This window comes from Epinephelus lanceolatus, chromosome 18 (assembly GCF_041903045.1).
Source record: "Epinephelus lanceolatus isolate andai-2023 chromosome 18, ASM4190304v1, whole genome shotgun sequence".
In the NCBI taxonomy this organism is placed as follows: Eukaryota; Metazoa; Chordata; class Actinopteri; order Perciformes; family Serranidae; genus Epinephelus; species Epinephelus lanceolatus.
The window spans coordinates 39225550-39246521 of NC_135751.1; the positions used below are offsets into that span (position 1 = coordinate 39225550).

The 20972-nt window shown below is 40.2% G+C and overlaps 2 protein-coding genes across 2 annotated transcripts in view; one reads left to right on the forward strand and one right to left on the reverse strand.

Annotated features, from left to right (window-relative positions):
* Positions 1–6180: 6180 nt before the first annotated feature.
* Positions 6181–13297, reverse strand: mchr1b (melanin-concentrating hormone receptor 1b). Its single transcript, XM_033645810.2, has 2 exons — positions 12974–13297; positions 6181–9448 (listed from the first exon to the last, which is right to left on the reverse strand). Exons 1-2 carry the CDS (start codon positions 13029–13031, stop codon positions 8418–8420), a joined length of 1089 nt encoding a protein of 362 aa, XP_033501701.1. The 5' UTR covers positions 13032–13297; the 3' UTR covers positions 6181–8417.
* Positions 13298–17224: 3927 nt separating this feature from the next.
* The window catches only part of grb2b (growth factor receptor-bound protein 2b), a 57722-nt gene continuing 53974 nt past the window's right edge, over positions 17225–20972 (forward strand). Inside the window, exons 1-2 of the mRNA XM_033645089.2 lie at positions 17225–17371; positions 19348–19595. Coding sequence (XP_033500980.1) covers positions 19518–19595 — 78 coding nt within the window. The 5' untranslated portion in view covers positions 17225–17371; positions 19348–19517. The remainder of the gene's footprint in view (positions 17372–19347; positions 19596–20972) is intronic.

Genomic DNA, 20972 nt, shown 5'->3' on the forward strand with positions numbered 1-20972 from the left:
CTTTTTGTGATCATTTTGGATTTCTCTTTTTGGCTATTTTTCATCTCTGCAATCTCTTTGTGGTCATTTTGTATCTCTTTGTGGTCATTTGCATGTGTTTAGGGTTGTTTGGCATTTTTTTGTGATTATCTTGAGTCCATTTGTGGTTCATGATTTTTCAAAAACTTTTAATGAGTTTTACAAATTGCATAACTTGAGATTGTGACTTCTACAGGTTTTCTATGTGAACCGTGAGGTGACCTGACCCATGGTGCTTTTATCTCTCTGGGCTCTGATTGGTGTGTCAACAGTGTTTCCTGAGTGACTGTGTGATTGGGTTCCAGCTGTGATGACTTGAATTAATGACACTGGACGGCAGAGCTTTCTAAATAATCACAGGGTGCAGCCAGTGATAAATGTTTTTACCAAACAATTCGACACATCTGAATTATGTGTGACAGCAGGGAGTATTGTTTGTAGCTCTGAAGAAAGGCTGTCTCTTTTGATCGATGGTGTTATGGTTTGGGATTTTTACTCTATAGGCCCAGTTATGGTGTAGAAAGCTGTACCTCTTTTCAGGTGTGATGAACATGAAAGCTCAACTCGAGGATATTTCGTGAGTTATAACCCACGGCACTTTTTAAAGTGAGAGCCACAGATTATTATCTGCAATTCTGTTAGAACCCTGCTTTCATAATATAGACGCTGTGAGCTGTGGAAGATTAAAGTCTTATTTCAAGGATAGTTATTCTTCACCACAGGCTGTTATGAAACCATCACAACATAAATTCCTGAATTAATGTAATCTTAACTTTCTATATTTCTACATTTATCACAGATAAAGTCTGCTCCCGTATCGCCTGCATACATTGCTTCAGGGTAAAACCACACCGTTACATCAGAGAGAAATATTCTACCTGTCCTCTGCATAATTTTTTTGAACATGTTATTAACCCAATCATTATTTCAGTGGCTCAGAAACAATATGTCCACTTGCTAAATTAAAAAATGAGCAATTCTGATTTTATTTCCACACTGTGACAAACTCATTAAGTCTTTAAAAGTAACAATGGGCGACACGGGGACTGAGAAACAATTATGTTGTTAATGATGTTACGCCGTGTTGTGATCAGGACTTCATATTTTATTTCCACCATGACTCAAAATTAATCTCACACCAGGGGTAGGAGTAAATAACTGCCAGCCATTTCATTATTTTGGGGTTCGGTTGGTTTTCCGTATGATTTGGGAGTTATCATGTAAATGCCGTGTAATCCTGGTTTGATCCTGCTCCTCTGTTCTTTACGGGATAATAATACATGTGGATAAGCAGCGATGCTGCTGAGTCTGCCTGCTGTGGAAGGCTGAAGGAGAAATGAAGCAACAGCGTCGCTTTCACCTTTGTTTAGTCTGAGGAAACTGTCACAGCTGATACTTCTGGTTAAAATGCTTTCAGCTTATATACATATATACATATATACATACATAAATAAAAAATCCCCCTCTCAACCCCTCCTTCCCATGAGGGGTGGTGGTGTGTCTTCCTCAAGCTCGGGTCCTTTGGGTGTCACAGCTCTTAGTGCTCCAATTACCACTGACACCACTGTTGCCTTTACTCCCCACATCTTCTCTAATAATAATAATAATAAATTTTATTTGTAACGCACTTTATATTTAACGAAAAATCTCAAAGTGCTACAACAGCAAGAAAAGAAAAAATGATTTTTTAAAAAGGTACGTTTTAAGGCCCTTTTTAAAACAATCAATTGACTGTGGAACCCTCAGGTGTTCTGGGAGGGTGTTCCACAGTTGAGGAGCAGAGGAGCAGAAGGCTCAATCTCCCAGTGTGCGGCTCTTAGTCCTTGGGGGGAGAAGTCTGTGGCTGTTGGTGGAGCGGAGTGAGTGTGAGGTCTGGGGGGTGAGGAGTTCTTTGAGGTACTGGGGGGCGTTGCCATGGATGCACTGGAATGTGAGGAGGGAGACTTTGTAATCGATCCAAGCGGAGATGGGTAGCCAGTGTAGTGAGTGAAGAATGGGTGTGATGAAATTATGTCTCATCCACGCCCTTATCTCCTCCAGATATGCAGTGAGCATGGAGAGAGGTGATACTGCTGATGGTGGTGGATGAGTGTCCGTTTTTATGTATAATTGCGTGTCACCTGCGTAACAGTGGAAAGATATCCCGAAGCGTCTGATGACTTTACCGAGGGGGAGCATGTAGAGAATAAACAGGATGGGTCCAAGCACCGATCCTTGTGGAACCCCGCAGCCAACAGCATGTGAGCGAGACCTTGATCCTCCCATGGCAACGTATTCTGACCTGCCAGTGAGGTAGGACTCAAACCAGCTCAATGCTGTGCCTCTGAGGCCAACAGAGTCATGTAGATGCTGGAGCAGTATGTGATGGTCGACCGTATCAAATGCTGCAGATAGGTCGAGGAGGATGAGGAGGGATGGTGAACCAGAATCAGCAGTCATCAGCAGATCATTTGTAACTCTCAGTAAAGCTGTTTCCGTGCTGTGGGCGGAGCGGAAGCCAGATTGAAACTTTTCAAAGATGTTGTTGTGTTGGAAGTGATCCTGTAGGTGGCCGGCAACTACTTTCTCTAGAAGTTTGGAGAGAAAAGGCAAATTGGATATGGGCCTGTAGTTTGCAAGTACCTGAGGATCAAGGGTGGGTTTCTTGAGAAGTGGTTTGATAATGGCTGTTTTTAGTGCAGATGGTATATGGCCAGTCTGAAGAGATTGGTTTATAACTGTGGTAATCAGAGGACAGAGGGCAGAGCTGTGCGCTTTCACCAGGGCAGTCGGAAAGGGGTCGAGGGCACAAGTGGAGGGTTTCATCCCTTTAATGATGTCTTGCACCTCAAGTTGAGTGATTTCTGGAAAGGAGCAGAGGGGCGACGTGATACCAGTCTGAGGGTTGACAGCTGGAACAGACAAGGGGGAAGGAACGGAGAGGGATGAGCGAATAGTATCAATTTTGGTTGTAAAAAAGTCCATGAAGTTATTACAGTGATCTTGTGTAATTCCTGTAAGTGGAGGGTTTTGAGGTTGAAGGAGGTGGCTTATAGTGGAGAACAATTGCTTGGAATTTCCAGGACTGCTTTGGATGATGTTGGAATAGAACTGAACCGAGCGTCTTTGAAGGACTTGGAGTAAGTCTTTTGGTGGTCCCGATACGCTAGCTTGTGGACAGTAAGTCCAGAAGCCTTGTATTGGTGCTCAAGGGCACGTCCAGCTGCCTTCATTTTCCGCAGCTCACTTGTATACCAGGGGGCAGAGCAGGAGAATGTTACTGTCCTGACTTTGATGGGTGTATGGACATCCAGAATGTTTCTCAGGGTTGTATTGTAGAAGTCCACTGTTTCAGTGACTGATGACATAGGCACAAGGTGGAGGTGTTTGAGGTCAGAAGCCAAATTTTTTGTGTCAATGTTTTTCAGGTTTCTGAAACATATTTCACGTTTGGGCTTGATATGTGATGACAGAAAATGTAACTCCACAGAGATTACCGTATGGTCAGACACACCCATATCATACACAGAAGGTGCACTTACAGGGGCAGAGTCAGTTATAACAAGATCCAAGATGTTCCCCTTGATGTGTGTGGGAGAGTCTACATGTTGCCTGAGGTTTAAACAGTCCAGTAGCTGTAGGAACTCGGAGGCAAGGTGGCAGGAGGGGGTGTTGACATGGATGTTAAAATCTCCAAGAATTATGATGTTGTGGGAAGTTGAACAGAAGGTGGAAAGAAGATTGTACATCTCTGGGATGAAACGTGGATTTGGTTTAGGTGGACGGTAGCTCGGTTCTCTAGCTCCTCTTTCAGCCCTTGCTATATTTCCAGCTTCCTGTGTTCCTTCGTCCTGATGTTACTATCGCTCGGGATTGCGACATCTATCACCTCCATCTTTGTTGATCAACACGATGCCCCATTGGTTAACCATCACCAGTTTGTCTGGATCTGGAAGTCCCACAGGATCTTAGTTCGGTCATTCTCAACCACCTTAGGAGGTGTCTTCCATTGTGACCTTGGGACTTCCAGAACATACTCAGTGCAGATGTTCCTGTACACTATGCCAGACACTTAGTCCTGGCATCCCATGTACGCTGTTCCCGCCTGCACCTTACCCCCTGCTGTTATGTGCTGAACTGTGTCAGGAGCACCTTTGCACAGCAGTGTTGTGGAAAGTTGTCGAAATCTGGCGCCGGGCAGAAACTGCAGATTATGTTGATCTTCTGTGTTTGAAGCATCCGTGTATTCACAGACATGTATGTAAACTGTTTTAAAGTGCAGAAATCTTTCTCTTCCAGTTTCATCTTACAAAGTAAACATGAGCTTCTAAAGGGGTGATATATCGATAGTGGTGGACAGTGATGCAGTGGTTTGCATTGTCGCTTCACAGCAAGATGGTTCCTGGTTTGAACCCTGGTTTGGAGTTTGCATGTTCTCCCTGTGTCAGCGTGGGTTTCCTCCAGGTGCTCCAGCTTCCTCCCACAGTCCAAAGACATGCAAGTTAATTGGTGACTCTAAATTGTCCGTAGGTGTGAATGTGAGTGTGAATGGTTGTCTGTCTCTACGTGTCAGCCCTGTGATAGTCTGGTGACCTGTCCAGGGTGAACCCTGCCTCTCACCCAGTGTCAGCTGGGATAGGCTCCAGCTCCCGCGACCCCTAACAGGATAAGTGGTTACAAAAAAATGAATGAATGACTCTTAAACTTTGGATATTATAATAGTGTTGTCTTTTCCTGGTTTTAAAGGCTGTTTACAGTAAAGTGCTGTAATTTTCTGACCTAACCAGTCTCCTCCAGCTGCAGAGGGCTGCACCTCTAGCTCTCTCATTGTAAGTAAAGGTGTACCCCAGGGGTCAGTCCTGGGGCCACTCCTATTCATTTTGTACATCAATGACATTGATCTAAATGTGTCAAATGTGAAATCTCACTTTTATGCTGATGATACTGTACTCTACAGTTCAGCACCCACCCCAGAAGGGGCCCTCTCCCAGTTACAACTTGCTTTTAACATGGTTCAAGAACATTTGTGTGATTTAAAACTTGTTTTAAATGCTGACAAAACTAAAGTCATGCTGTTCTCTAATACAAAATCAAAACCACAAAATCTGCCCTCAATCCTCTCTTCTCAGGGTTTGAAGATTGAGTGTGTTTCCAATTACAGATATCTTGGTATATTAATTGATGAATCCCTCTCTTTCGCAAATCACATTCAGCAGCTGGTAAAAAGACTGAAACTGAAACTGGGTTTTTATTTTAGGATCAAATCCTGCCTTTCTTTTAACTCAAAAAAGAGACTGGTTGCTGCCACTTTTATGTATGTTCTGGACTACGGTACAGTATATATGCAAGCCTCGTCTCAAAGCTTACATGCTCTTGACACCCTGCATATTCTCATTTACAAGGCAATCTTAGGTGTTCTTCCTTCTTACCTTTTGTCCTACATTAACCGAAGTAATGCTGAGACTCACAGTCTTCGGTCTCAGGATTTGTTCTTGCTGTCTGTCCCAAAAGTCAGAAGTGAACTGGGAAAGAAACCATTTAGGTCTGCTGCTCCCTCTGCCTGGAACATGTTACAGAAAACTTTGAAACAAAATGAGTTGGTCTCATTGAACACTTTTAAGGGGAAATTGGATGACCTGGAGGCAGAAACACCTGGTTGTAGATGTTTTGCCTGAGGCTTTTATTATTGTAGTTGACCTTGAATTGTTGCTGTTTTTGATGCTAAGTGTTTTTAATGTTTGTGTCCACCTTGTGTTTGTGTATGTATGATTATGCTGCTGCCTGTCTTGGCCAGGACACTCTTGTAAAAGAGATTTTTAATCTCAATGAGTCTTTTCCTGGTTAAATAAAGGTTAAATAAATAAATAAATAAATAGTTATTTGCCTTTACCCACTTAGATATTATATCCACTTTACAGGTGATTATTTGTCAAAAACCTCATTGTTTAAATATTTTGGGAAAGCACCAATAGTCAGCCATACAATATCAATATTGATGTATTCAGTGAAAAATGTTGTGATATTTTCTCCACATCACCCAGCCCGAACAGAGACTTAAAGTCGCTAATACACTAAAAATATAACATTAAGAGTAAATCGAATTTGACCTCATGTTGTTAAACTAGTCTTTTTTTATCTTAGAGTAGAATTTAGTTTAAAAAAAATACAGCAGGCTAAAATAGACATGCCAAAGTGTATATTTCACATCAGAGTAAAGGACGCCCACACACCAGCTCTAACCCACACAGAGAGAGAAATACATCACAGCATCACAAGCTGAACAGTCACACAGATACAGTAAGTAATGAGCCTGGCTTTGATATCTACAGAGAGCTGCCAGTGAAACATAACAGAGCCATATAATGCACGCTTTTTGTCCACTGCAATCTGTCCTCACTTAGTCAGTGATGTGGTTCAGAGCACATCAGTCATATGGAGTGTAAGGAGCAGCACATCCTCTGTGGACCACTGACTGCACTTTCACACGCTCTCTAATTATTGCCTGTGGCTGTTTGTTCTTGTTTTAATGGTGCTGCGCTGATGATGATTACAATTGTTTTGACATTTCAGATGTGTTAAATATGCACACAGTGACCCGGAAAGCAGCCTGTTAACAGACACTGTCACAATATATACACAATCACAATGTTAAAAAAAAGCTGCGGCTGATGCATCACTGTAAATATGGATCAGATGGCTTACAGATGAATTTTTGTTTTTTCACTATGAAATACATTCACAGATAATGTGTTTTCTGTTCAGAGGATGGCCAACGATTGGTGACGTGATGTGGGTCACAAATTGTATTATAGAAAAACAACTACATGCATAATAAAGTCTGCAATACAACACTGACTGCACATCATGTAACATCAAACAGATAAATAGTTAGTTAGTTAGAACAATTAAATAACATTTTAAAAAGCTGTTTATAAATTATATTTCACATATTAAAAACCGTTATGCTGAAATTTGCAGAACCATGTGATTAACGTCATTTTGCAAAGCAAGAAAATAACATGGTGGACTAAAAATTATTCTTTGTAGCCCTTCCTTTTGTTTTACTTGGTGCAAAAACAAATTTCCTTTCAGCTCAATTTTGAAATTATTTGCCAGAAAAAATGTTGGCATTGTACATTTCTGCAAACCACCGATACGGCATCTTTGTGTGTTCGCAGCTATACATTGAAACTCAAGCAGCCCAATCAGCTGATGGAGCAGCTGTTTAAACTGCTCTGGCCTGCCTGCTGTTGCTGCTTCCTCTGCAAGCTGCTTTGCAACCTGCTTCCACCCCAGCTCCTCCTTTTCATGTTGTGTCCGACTTATCAATGTCATTTCTGTTTGTCATTGAAGCTGCTCTGTTCTGTTCCTGAGGGGTCTTTGCTGCTGCTCTCTGTGCCTTAGGCTTTTAATGTAGGCGCATGGAAGGGCAGGGAGGTTTGCCTCTTTGTTTAAAAACATCCTCTTTTTGTGGCACAGTCCCAGTAGAAAACACAGCAATGCCTTGGTGAATAGACAGTGACTTTTAATGGCACTATCCCAGCAGGAAACGCAGTAATGTCTGTAATAAAACAACCACTTTTTGTGGCATTAATCTGGCAGGAAACGCAGTGATTTTATGGTAAAAAAAAAAAAAAAAATCTTGGCAATATTACAGCCTGAAACGCAGCAATGTATTTGTTAAAAAAACATCCTCTTTTCATGGCACTGTCGAAGCAGAAAACTCAGCAATGTCTCTGTAAATAAACAACCAATGTTCATGGCACTATCCTGGCAGGAATCGCAGCGATGTCTCAGCAATAACACTAACGTTTTTTTTTTAACATCTGGAACCTTCTGTCTACGATGGGCTTGAGACGCGCCCTCGTTGAGGACTTGGCTCAGATTAATCTGATCCTGTTCGATTGGGCGGTGGGAACCTCTTGCGACCGCATGCCATTGCTGATGTCGACCCCAGCAGGATTCAAACCGTGGACCTTCGGCATGAAAATGTAACGTATTCATGGTTTACAGAAATGTACAATGTCAACATTTTCTTCTGGCGAATGGACTGCGAGTGCATATCAGAAATGCGTCAAACCAACTTATGCAGAGGTACATTATGATCAATTAAGTTACTACACAGTAATCATCAGGGGAGAAATTATGCTCATTATGCTGTTATTTGTTTTCTACGGTTTAATAATTGACCCAGTTCTCTGTAGTTTGCTGAGTCTAAAGATGATTACCAAACACACAAGATGTCGACCATTGTTCCTTTTTTTTTTCTGATTGTGAATAAAAGGGTGACTCACTCCGAACATGCTTTGAAATATCACAGATTATGTCACCACCTGGCACAAAAACGTTCTTTATAGATCAGCAGAGTCACAGTATGTCTTCATGTAAGCTCAAGTGTTTGCTGGTTAAGTGTCCGTATCTCAGTGCACAGCCACAGTGACTGGCAGCATGTTCTGAAACAGCTCCCTCGCTGACTGTGAGTGAGATGGTTGAAAGCTGTCTGGTGCCATCCTCAGACTCATGCTGCCATCAGCCAGAGCAGGTGCCACTCTGAAAACCCTGTGGGACGGCCGAACGGCCACGATGAACTGCCTCTTAAATGTGTCACTTAATACAATGTAGATAAATGGGTTAATGCAGCTGTTGGCGTAGCCCATGCTGATAGCAATGTTGTAGGCATACAGGAAAGCGAAGGTGGGCTGCTGCACTCCGAGGTGGGCCAGCTGTAAGATGTAGTAGGGGGCCCAGCAGATGAAGAATGCCAGGCATATGGCCACCGCCATACGGGTCACCTTTCTGGTCCGCACCCTGAGGCTGCGTTGGGGTAGGGGAGCAACTGTCGCTGACATGTTTTGGAGAATCTTAAAGAAGACGCCACAGATAACCACCCACGGCAGAGCAAAGGCCAGGAAGAACTGGTAGAGGGTGAACCAGTATGTATCTGTGGCTGGGTTGGGCAGCAGGAGGGCGCAGCCAACAGAGCCGTTCTTCAGATGCATGAGTCCCGTGTACATCCAGACCGGAGTGATGGACACCAGAGAAAACACCCACACCAGAGCCACGGCTGCCCCGGCCACGAAGGGCGTCCGGACATGTTTGAAGCGGATGGGATAGACGGTGGCTAGGTAGCGATCCAGAGTCATCACAGTCAGGATGTATGTGCTGACGATCTGGCTGTTGGAGTCAAGTGCTGTGATGACAGTGCACATGGTGCCACCGAAACACCAGGAGCCGTTGCCCACGAGCTGGTGGATGAGGAAAGGCATGCCAAGGAGGAAGAGGAGGTCTGCGATGGACAAACTGAAGATAAATATGTCTGGAACCGTTTGCTGGGAGCAGAACTTGGTTTTCTTCACAATGGTGTAGATGACAATACAGTTCCCAAAGATCCCGATGAAACAGATGACACCAAAGATGCTGGGCATGAGCACATTGTTGTACTCCTCTTCTTCTGGTAAAAAAAAACAAACACAATAATCTTTATCAGGCAGTTATAACATGCTAAACTCAGCCACTTATTTTCCATAAATATATTTTTTGGGTAACTTTCTATGAAGACCCTTTCTATAACGCATTATAGGGGCATTCATAGTAAGTTACAGTGCTTCGTAACTACAATTATAAACACATATAATGCTTACTGATGCACTTTATCAACAGTAATAAAACATTATAGATGACTTATAATGAATATAAAGATCAAAACGTTAGCCTTATGTTAGCTTTTTATTTCTGGCGAATACATTACCCTTCAAAAGTCATTAAAGTGGTGTTCATTTGTAAAAATTATTACACAAAATAAAACAAAACGTGTAAGTATAAACATCTGTTTCCAAAATCCAATGGAAAAATCACATTAGCTTTTTGATAAAGGAATGAGTGCAGCCTTAACTTCCAGGTTGGCCTCAAGGAAGGTATATTTTCCTTGGTTGATCTACAAAAAAAATACATCCATGCAGCACTCTATTATCTAGTCTGGTGAAAAAAGTTAATTAAAAGTAATGCCTTTTTTAATAGAAAAAAATGTAGTTGATAGATAATTAATTTGATTTTTAATTAAATAAAATAACCCAATTTTCCATATTTAACTTATCAAATCACTATAATAGTGATTTAAATAAAGTGGAGAAAGCAAAGGGACGTATATTTCTGCAGTCCCTGCTAAGAACTATATCCTAAAGCTAGCTAGCCACCGTTGGGGCTACATGCAAGCTAAAGTTAGCTACTGGAATGTTTGCTAGTAGCCTACAAGCTAATTGTACATTTCAGCTGAACCCTGCTAGCTTCAAAATCATATATCATGTAACCAGATATTTGAGAGAACTTAGAACTCTTCAGCTGAAATGTACAGTTAGCTTGTAGGCTAACAGCAAACATTCCAGTAGCTAACGTTAGCTGCTTCAGTGTTTGCTATTAGCCATTCCAGCAGCTAACATTTGCTACTGGAATGTTTGCTAGTAGCCTACAAGCTAATTGTACATTTCAGCTGAAGCCTGCTAGCTTCAAAGATCATATATCATGTAACCTTATATGAGAGAAGTTAGAAATCTTCAGCTGAAATGTACAGTTAGCTCAAAGGCTGATAGCAAACATTCCAGTAGCTAACGTTAGCTTACATGTAGCCCTTTTTGGGACTGGAATGGGGACAGTGGTTAGCTAGCTAGCTAGCTATAGCACATAGCATACTCACTGGTGATTTTTTTTTTTCCAACTTTATTTATAGAACATTTTGAACATTTTAGACAAGACAGTGTGATATACAGCATCAGGTAAAGAAAAAACAGACAAAACATTGATTGTCACATCTGAATGTCAACTCCCTTCCACCCACCGCCCACAACCCACTGCCAGGCCAATCACTCAAAACCCAAATAAGAGGAAATGAAAAAAGTAAATAAATAAATAAAAAAAAAAAAAATACATAAGTACAAAAGGAATCGAAAAATAATAATAAATTAAAAAATAAAAAATAAAGGTTAAATGATATTGAATAAAAATAAACAAAAAGTAAATAAACAATTACACATATCAATCCTCCAACTCAGAGGAAAAGTCTAGAGAATGTATGTGATTCAGAAAAGGATCCCAAGTAACATGAAATGATTTCACCGAGCCTTTTAGTGTTACTCACTGGTGATTTTGAAGGCTGCAACAATTTCTGAACACTTTTTTTCCTTTTTTAAATTAGCAATCATGGAAATAGGAGACCCTGCAAGAACCCTGTTTTTTGTGAAATCTTATTCTGTGACTTAAAACTCTCTGACTCATTGTCTTACAATGTGAGAGTGTGTCAGACTTTAATCTTTTAAAAGTAGTTTCAAAACATTCTAGTATATGACAGGCATTAATCACTTACAATTAGGGGTGGGAATCACCAAAGTCCCCATGATACGATATTATAATGATACTTTAGTCAAGATACAATATCCTCCTGAGACCCTGCGTCCTCATACGAGGACATCCCATTTTGGGTATGCTGCACCTTAATCTTCATTCTGTTTAACTTGGACCTGTTGTCCTTGATTATGGACTCTTTTTTTTGCCCCATCTAGTGGCAGTAAGACGACAATACACTAATCTGTGTAAAAACAAGATGGCAGCCATCTCTGCCAAGTCAGTCTGCAGCCGATTTCGACACAAAAGTGGACAAGGTCCAAAACCTGATCACATTTTATGGTTGAAAATAGTTTATTTGTGATTTAATAATGTTTGTAGTTTGATATGGCAACAAAGTTAACAAATTTTAAGGATAGTAACAAGAAAAGATGTTGTTGATTAGAAAGTACTTGTTTGAGGACACTGAGAGTTTATTATCGTCTCATGTGAGGACACTGGGACTTCATTATCGTCTTGTCTGAGGACACTGGGACTTAATTGTTGATTTGTTTGAGGACATTGGGACTTAATTGTCGTCTCATTTGAGGACATTGGGACTTAATTGTTGTTTTATTTAAGGACATTGGGACTTTATATCAAATATCTCAGTATTTGGCTCAATGACTGTCTTTTAAACCTCAGGTTGAGTATCTTCTTAAAAAGCTGAATTCCTCACTCATCACTGTACGCTTTATTCCAGGGCTGGTTGGCCATCTTTGACCTCCCATAGGCTCAGTCACTGGTGTTTGTTCATTTATAAAGCCACACTGGGTAAACTCCCTTCGTACATTTGTATTTTGACTGAACTGATCTGACTGTAGCTACAGTCTGAGATCTCAAGATTTAAGTTTTGTAGTCTGTTCCTGGTGCTCGGACTGAGCTGGGAAAGAAATCTTTGATGTGCTCTGCTCCTCTCACCTGGACTAACCCTTAAAAAAGAGACGTGAACTGGTCTCTGCCTGATTTTAAATCTCTCATACGTACAAGGATGAATGGGTCTGTTGGGTCTTGCCAGTGTGCGTAGATGTTCTATTATTTATATATCTATACCTACTGTATATCTTTTATGTTTGTTATTGTGTGGTTGTTCAGCTGTAACTTTTGGTGTGCTGCTGTCTTGGCCAGGTCTCCCTTATTAAAGAGATATCTCAACAGGACTTACCTGGTTAATTATGGGTTAGTTAAATAAAATAAAATAAAATAAAGAATTATAAGCTTCATTAGTCAACCTCTAGTTTACAATTAGTCAAGCACATCCCTAAGACACCTGACTCATTATAAGTCACATCTATAATGTTTAATGACTGTTGATATAGTGCAGCAGTGAGCATTATGTGTTAATGAGTGTCATCATAAAGCATCAGGAATCCATTATAATTAACTATGAATGCTCTCATAAGGCATTGTAAATGTGGTCTGCATAGAAAGTGTTCCCATATTAATGTTTGAGCCACTGGAGTAGAAGAAATAAATGAATGAAAATGAATGAATGGCAGCTGCGGAATATCTGATTTGTCTATGTTGTTGTGTCACAGCACTAACACAGTGTGTTCAGCTGAATCAACACTACTTAAAGAGGAGAAGAAACAAAAGAACCTACCTTCTCCCAGATTCTCAGGCGAACTGAAGGATGAATTGGAAATGTAGGCAAAGTCCATCCCCAAAAGCTACTGGTCCTCTTCCTCTATAATAATAACTACAATTATTATAATAACAACAGCTGCAACTTACATGTCAGTTTGGGATCGAAATGAAGTCCGACTAGACTCGGTGCCAAAATCTAGCAGGAAATTATTTTAAATTAAATAGTCCCATTAAAAAAAAACAGCTTACAGTGATAGTTTCTGGATTTGACGGCGGAGATGTAAAGTCGCGCGCATCTTTGTGCCATCCAGATGACTTCACCGTCCAGAGCACGCGACTTGCAATTTAAAAGAAAAACAAAAAAACGACGTAACCGACGTCATCCTCATACTCTGCAGATTAGCGATGCTCTATGACTTTAACTGGAGGAGGCTGATATTCTCCATCATGACAGTCAGGGACAAATGAGGCAAATAGTTCACTGCCAGGGATCAGACACTGACTGAGAGGGAGAGAGGCGTGGGTGGTGAAGGTTTCTCTCTTAATGTTGTCTTAATAAAGTAAAATAAAAATTAATAAAATAGAATAAAATGAAACTAAATGAAATAAAATATAGCAAAACGGAATAAAATGAAATAAAATAAAAACGAAATGAAATAAACAAAAAAAGAAATATAAAATAAAATGAAATAACAAAATACAAAATTAAAATTAGATAAGGTAAAAACGAAACAAATTAAAACAAAACAAAACGAAACAAAATCATGTTGAATAAATGAAATAAAAAATAAAATAAAATAAAACAACACACAATAAAATAAAAAGAAATACAGTAAAATAATATCAAATAAAACAAAACAACATAAGATGAAATAAAAAATAAAATAAAACGAAATAAAGTAATATAGAATAAAAATAGAACGAAACAAAATAAAATAAGATAAAATAAAATTAAATAAAGGATTCATCCAAAATATTCAGTCACAGATTCAATCTATCTTAAATATTGGTCTATATTAAATTACTGTATCCATCCCATCTTGCATGACACACTGCTGCAAGGTATAATCTTAGTATTACCTCCATCATTGTATTTTATCACATTAACACTGCTCTTATAATACAAGTCAGTGCCTTTCTGGTGAGAACTTTTGCAATGCTGCACCATTAAACAGCAGAAAACTGTTAGTCTATAATGCATGAGTAACGCTGGTTTCATGGGCCTAAAACTCTCCACTAGGTGTCAGTATTATCCAGGTATTCAAACGCTCCTGTTGTCTCAGATAGGTCAGAATTAAAAGCAGATGTCCAAAAAATGAAAACAAAGAAAGACGAGCAAATATTTGCCAAATAATGGTTTCTGTAGTGGGATCACGGCTAACACACTCCCTGCTGACAGCCTGGAGGACAGAAAGTGTGATAGAAGCTACTTTTTGTTGGCAAATCATCCAGAGCATCATCAAAGTAGTGTCTGTGCTGTGTGTGCACATTTTTTGGCTGCTTTGTGTAAAACATATCCAGGCCACAAATATTTAATTTGTCAATAATAGGATTTGGAGAATGCCTGCAAAAGGCTGCTGGTTTCCAGTCTTATCAAAAACAGTCTGAAAGGAGCCATCAAGACACTTCTACCTTATCATTAAGAGGTATACATGTCAGGTTTCGTCACCTTGCTCACTTTAATGCTTTGCCCTGTCTACTTTCATTATCTGTCCAGTAAAGTCAGATGTCATGCACTGTTGTGGCAATAGTCTGCAGACACTAATCATTAGCGTAACAGGGTCAATTATACAGCAGTAATATGTGTAACAAAGTCAAATGCACACTTATTACCTGATACAATTATTACCTGAAACACTTAGGCCCCGATAGACAATATGTGGAATGTTTGATACTCAGTTTCTGTACCCCTATGTTCCCCTTTGGAGGTACCCCACCTGTAAAGGGGTGTCTCCTGCCTTACCGCTCCCCTTTTGCTGATGTACTCCATGGGAGAGGGGCTTGAGTTATAGGATTTTATTTTTACCTCTTGCTGTCAGGAATAAACGGAGATCGATATCCACAGTCTGGGCCTCTTCATGCTAACACAACGCAGACAACACTAGAGTCCACCGGTTACATTAGGATGCTCCAACCATGAAAGCATTACAGAGGGGGCCTAATGGGCACTGGGTGAGGGGCCCAAAGTGTAGGGGGCCCTGGCCCTCACTTGTAAAATGTCACTCAAATTAACACGTACTAACCAACTTAAGACTTTCCTCTTTGATAAAGCTTATCGTTAGGGCTGGCTCAGGCTCGGCTTGTACCAGCCCCTAGTTAGGCTGACTTAGGCCTAGTCTGCCGGGGGACCCCTCTCTCTCTCTCTCTGTCTCTGTCTCATTGTGTCATACGGATTACTGTTAATTTATTATGCTGATCTGTTCTGTACGACATCTATTGCACGTCTGTCCATCCTGGAAGAGGGATCCCTCCTCAGTTGCTCTTCCTGAGGTTTCTACCGTTTTTCCCTGTTAAAGAAGTTTTTTGGGGAGTTTTTCCTGATCCACTGTGAGGGTCCAAAGGACAGAGGGATGTTGTATGCTGTAAAGCCCTGTGAGGCAAATTGTGATTTGAGATATTGGGCTTTATAAATAAAATTGATTGACTGATTGATTGATACTACCACTACCTCTGCTACTACTATTACTTCTACAACAACAACTACTACTACTACTACTGTTAAAACTACTTTTACTACTACTAGCACTACTACTACTACTACTACTACTACTGTTGATACTACTTCCACTACCACTATTACAACAACTACTACTACAACTACAACTACTATTACAACAACCAGTCCTACTACTACTACTACTACTACTACTACTACTATTACAACAACCAGCCCTACTACTACTACTACAACTACTATTACAACAACCAGTCCTACTACTACTACTACTACTACTATTACTTCTACAACAACAACAACAACTACTGTTAAAACTACTACTACTACTACTATTGATACTACTTCCACTACCACTGCTATTACAACAACTACTACTACAACTACAACTACTATTACAACAACCAGTCCTACTACTACTACTACTACTACTACTGCTGCTACTACTACTACTACTACTATTACAACAACCAGTCCTAATACTACTACTACTACTACTATTACAACAACAGCCCTACTACTACTAACTACTACTACTATTACGACAACCACCTACTTCTACTACTGCCCCCACTATTACTACTACTGATGCTGCCATTTATTACCTCTAACTAGAGATGTACCGATACCACTTGCTCCTTCCCGATTCCGATCCCTGAACCTTAGGTATCTGCCGATACCGAGTACTGATCCGATACCAGCGGGTAAAAAAAAAATGGATGGGATATGAATTGTTGTATGTCTCAACTCCTAAAACTCTATGTAAAATATTAAGAAATAAATACATAATAGTAGAATGAATGCCATAAACGTTTCCGTTTCTGTTTCGTTTGCCTGTAGCATGCTTATGTGTAATGACGTGAGGCATTACGTGGTCTCCGATACCCGATACCGCATTTTAGGCAGTATCAGAGGCATTTCCGATACTGGTATTGGTATCGGTACAACCTCTAATGCTACTCATACTACTAGCACTACTAGGCTACTACTCTACAACTAGCTACTACTACTATGACTACTATTACAATAACTACTACTTCTCTTGTACATTTTTTGTTTGACTACTACATACTTTTAGCTACATAAACCATTCAAATGTCAAAGGAATGTTTATGCTCCTGTTCTTTTTTGTTTTTACTTTGTAGGCTTTTTAAAGTATGAAACACTTATTCCTTTAACTTTTTCAGTTAATTTCAACCTCCACCTCTGACCTCTAACATCACAGTTTAGCTCCCAGCTTTCATAGAAATGTATCTTTCATTTCTGCCAGATTTTCAGATGTTTCGGGCAGTTGTTTTATATTTCTGCATTTTAGCCATGGTTTTGAATTAATTTCAGCTTTCAGGATCCACACAGGGAATGCCTTTATGTCTTATATGATAGATACATACATACTAATAATAGGTATTAATCTTAGGCTACTTGTAATAATCACAGGGCCTAACTAAAGGCAGTTGTAGGCGGCAGTTCTGTGGTGGGTTTGGCAGACGAGTGGAACAGACTGACGGGGAGGAGCTCCAGTCACAACAGCAGGCAGACCCTCCCTGCGCTGTGGAAGGAAGCGGAAATAAACGTCGCAAACCTTATGCTAGTAGCTACATTTAGACTCCGAGGACGGGGTGTAAGCGACATCACACACACATCGCTCGGTACCTCTCAAGAGGAAGCAGGGAGTGGATAATTACACGACAGGGGTTTTGCTTGTCACGGTGGCAGCATCGAAACGGCATATCTCGAGCGGTGAGTTTCCCCACGGCTCTCTCTTTCCGTAAAAGTTGTGTGTACTCTTTCCCTTTTCGCGACGCAGGCTAGTCAAGTTCAGTAACGTTAGCTGAGGGCTAACTGTGCCACTGAGCTAGCAACAACAGCTCGCGCTATGAAAAAAAAGGTGTTTTCTTCCTTTTCACATTTGCCAACGTGAAGCTAGCTCGCAGGCCTCCGGGCGGTGATTAAATATGACATGTTTGTGACGAACTGGGCGCTTATGTGGAGTCGTGTCATCGTTAATTTGGCCGTCGCGTTAAATTAATGGGGTTAAGTTTGGTAATCACACCGCATCGCAGTTATTGTTATCCGACCGTTAGCCGGCATGCTAGCTGTAGCGTTCTAGAACACTGGGCGCAGGCTGTTTGCTGGAACGGAATCGATTCACCACAAGTCGCCTGTTAAACGTTAAAAACGCGGTTTGATGCCCAAAAAATACACATTAATACGTGTAAAAACCTGATTAGTTTGACAGGAACGGATCGTGAGATGGTTGTATATTCTAGAGGATTAAAGCAGTCTGCCCCCCTTTGGACTCCAGCTTCCCTTTTTATGACTTTGCCTTAACTAACATTACTTCTGTCACTGCTGTGCTCCGTCGTCCCTCTGTCTTTACAGTGGCCACGGGTCGAGCTGTTGACAGTTGTATTGCTGTAAACAATGGCTGCAGTCACATTTTATGACTTAACGTTACCGTCAAGTGACTGCTCTATAAAAGTGTCCTGCATCCTGTTTCTGTGGAGCTAACCTATGAACTGTAATTAGTATATTTCCCTTAAAGTTTGTGTCTACATTTGTTTTTGTCACCTTGCTGCCACATTTAATGGCGTTACTCGATGCAGGGCTTTATTAGTGTGAACCCATCAGAGCTGGACGGTGGCATATTAGCAAACAACTTAATGAGATAACGTGGCTTTATCCATTTAACTCAGCAACTGTAGGTTTAGCCAGTGTATCACTGTCAGCTCTGCGTAAGTAGGCTACTGACTTATCTCGGGTCTGGCCAGGTTGTTGGAGTTGCCATTGATTGAAGTGAATTTGGCATCAATATCGTCCTGTCGACTTGTGAATGTTGCCCTGAGTGACTGCAGCAGGAACACGTAGACCTAATCAAGACCTGATCATCAAGGCTCTTCTGTAGTGGAATTAACATCATATTATGCATGTATACTCTTATCATGACGGCCCACCAGCAGATAAAGACATGAATTTCAATACTTTTCAATGTATGTAATATTTACACAGTACAAAATAAGAAAAAGCATGCTGGCCCGTTTTGATAGTTCATTTTAAAGCTGATATCAGCCGATACTGACGACGTAACGGTGTTATCAGCTTGTTTATAGATTCTAATAGTTCATTTTAAAGCCAAAACTGGGCAATACTGATGATGTGCCAATATACGTATCATGTATTCCTATCAGATTTTGACTACATGATTATCATGGCCAAAAGAATTTACAATAATAATATCACTATCTGTAGAAAATTTAATGATAATGCTAATGCTTCATCTTTAACTTTGTTTATTGTGATTTTTTTTTAAATTAATTACACTCAAATTATGAGTGTAGATAGGTGGAGAGAGAGAGAAAATGTAAGAAAGGAATTAAACTTAAATTATTGAAGCAAGCACGATATCATCATGTGTGTATTATTAACATGATACCAGTATTTATACCATGACACCCCTAGATACCTTCTATAGTTTTTATACAGGCCATCATAATCTAGTGTTATATTTTAGTAAACATTATGCTTAACTATCAAAAGTTGTTTTCTAAAAAGTAAGTTGGAATATTGCTTTCATCATGATATGAATCTTTCTTATTGTGTTAAAAATTATACCGGTTTTATCATGAGTGGTGTGATATGGCACACCCCCACTCCCCTGTGCAGTTGTCACTTTACATTTTTGTCTTATTGAGCACCACATTGTCTCTTGTTTGCAGGTAACTTACTGTGACCTTTATGTGAGGTCTAAGCCCTAAAGGAGTGGGTCATAGACGGGAGGAGAGACTCGGAGGAAAGCATCTGGCTACGGAAGCCTGGATACGTGTTTTTATTTTTTATTCAACCCCCCGAAACACAACTACAACCAAGCAGTTTTGCACCAACAACCATGGAGGCCATTGCCAAATACGATTTCAAAGCTACTGCTGATGATGAGCTTAGTTTCAAGCGCGGAGAAGTCCTCAAGGTAAGTGATCGTTCAGTGTTAAGGCTTGTCCGTGTTACTCATACTTATGAAATGCTGGGAAATACTATTTTTGCTGTAGGTTTATTTCCTGTGTAGTTACTCATATATCCATCCTGTGTTTAATGAAATAGCCATCGATGGTATTAAAAGACAGTCAGGCAGTAATGTTAATATTTTAATTAGACACAAAAAAAAAGTGTGTAGGATTGAAATCATCACCCAAATAAAGATACAGTGTTAGCCCTGTGTCTTACATTGAAATCAATATGTTCTTTTTCTTTCATATTTTACATCTCCATACACTTTACAGATGTATGTGTGAAACTTAAACCCACATTTAAAACAGGAAAACAAGATCAGTAGGCTTTGGGTGACCAAAAATCCAAAACACTGCTGTGTCATGTGATTGTGCACATGACAGTTACATGAGGCAGCAACATTTAGGCCTTGATGCTGTGGCTCATTGTGTGGTAGTCAAGTATTTTTAAGGAGCAGTGCTTGTGCTCCACTGTAAAAGGTCCAGTGATTAAAGAGACAGAAGATGGCAGGTTTTTGCTCCATTATGAACTCTCTAAAGTGCTCTCTGTGAAACCCCGGGCTCGTCCAGATCCTCAGGCATGAGAAGCTTATTCAAAGCCGCCTGCTTTCTGGTCGCCTGAAAAGCGTTGATGTCATTTTCTGACCTTGATGAGATGGCCAAGATATTAGAAAGTACATACTGCAATTTTCCTACACGAGTCTCTTTGGATTTAAGTGCAATCATCATAATCACTCTGTTTAGAGTCACGGTGATGATGACGAGCAGGATGAAGGGGCATCGGTGCAGAAAAACGAGATAAACCTCAGTATTTTTTTATGAAAATATGTGTTGCTGGATACTCCCTGAACACATCCTTTTGATAATGCATGACTTTAAGAATTCCCTTTTCTCCTTCTTGGCTTAAAGGTCTGTCCTTATTTTACTAAAAAAGGAGCGCTTGCAGTTAAGAGAGTTCTCAGAAATACTGCTCTCAAGCTTTTGGCTGACAACAGGGTGAATAGGCCCTTTTGTAAAAGATACATTTGCAAAGGACCACACAACTTTGTGTAACCTGTTATCCTGTTTTGATCATAACATGAAATTGTTTTTATGGGCAACAGTTGCTTTGCCAGACATGCAGGTAGATGGAAAATTGTTGTGATGCAAATTGCAGCACCCAGTAATGTCATAATTTCATGAAAATGTGATGAAATATCCACTTAACTCGATAGAAATCTGTCAAACCTAATGTGACAGAATTTCCTGACTGATATTAAAATAATAATTGTGACATAGACTGTTGCAAGACGTTTATTTGGAGGTCAACCCTGATGTTTACATCACCCTGATTCTCTTCA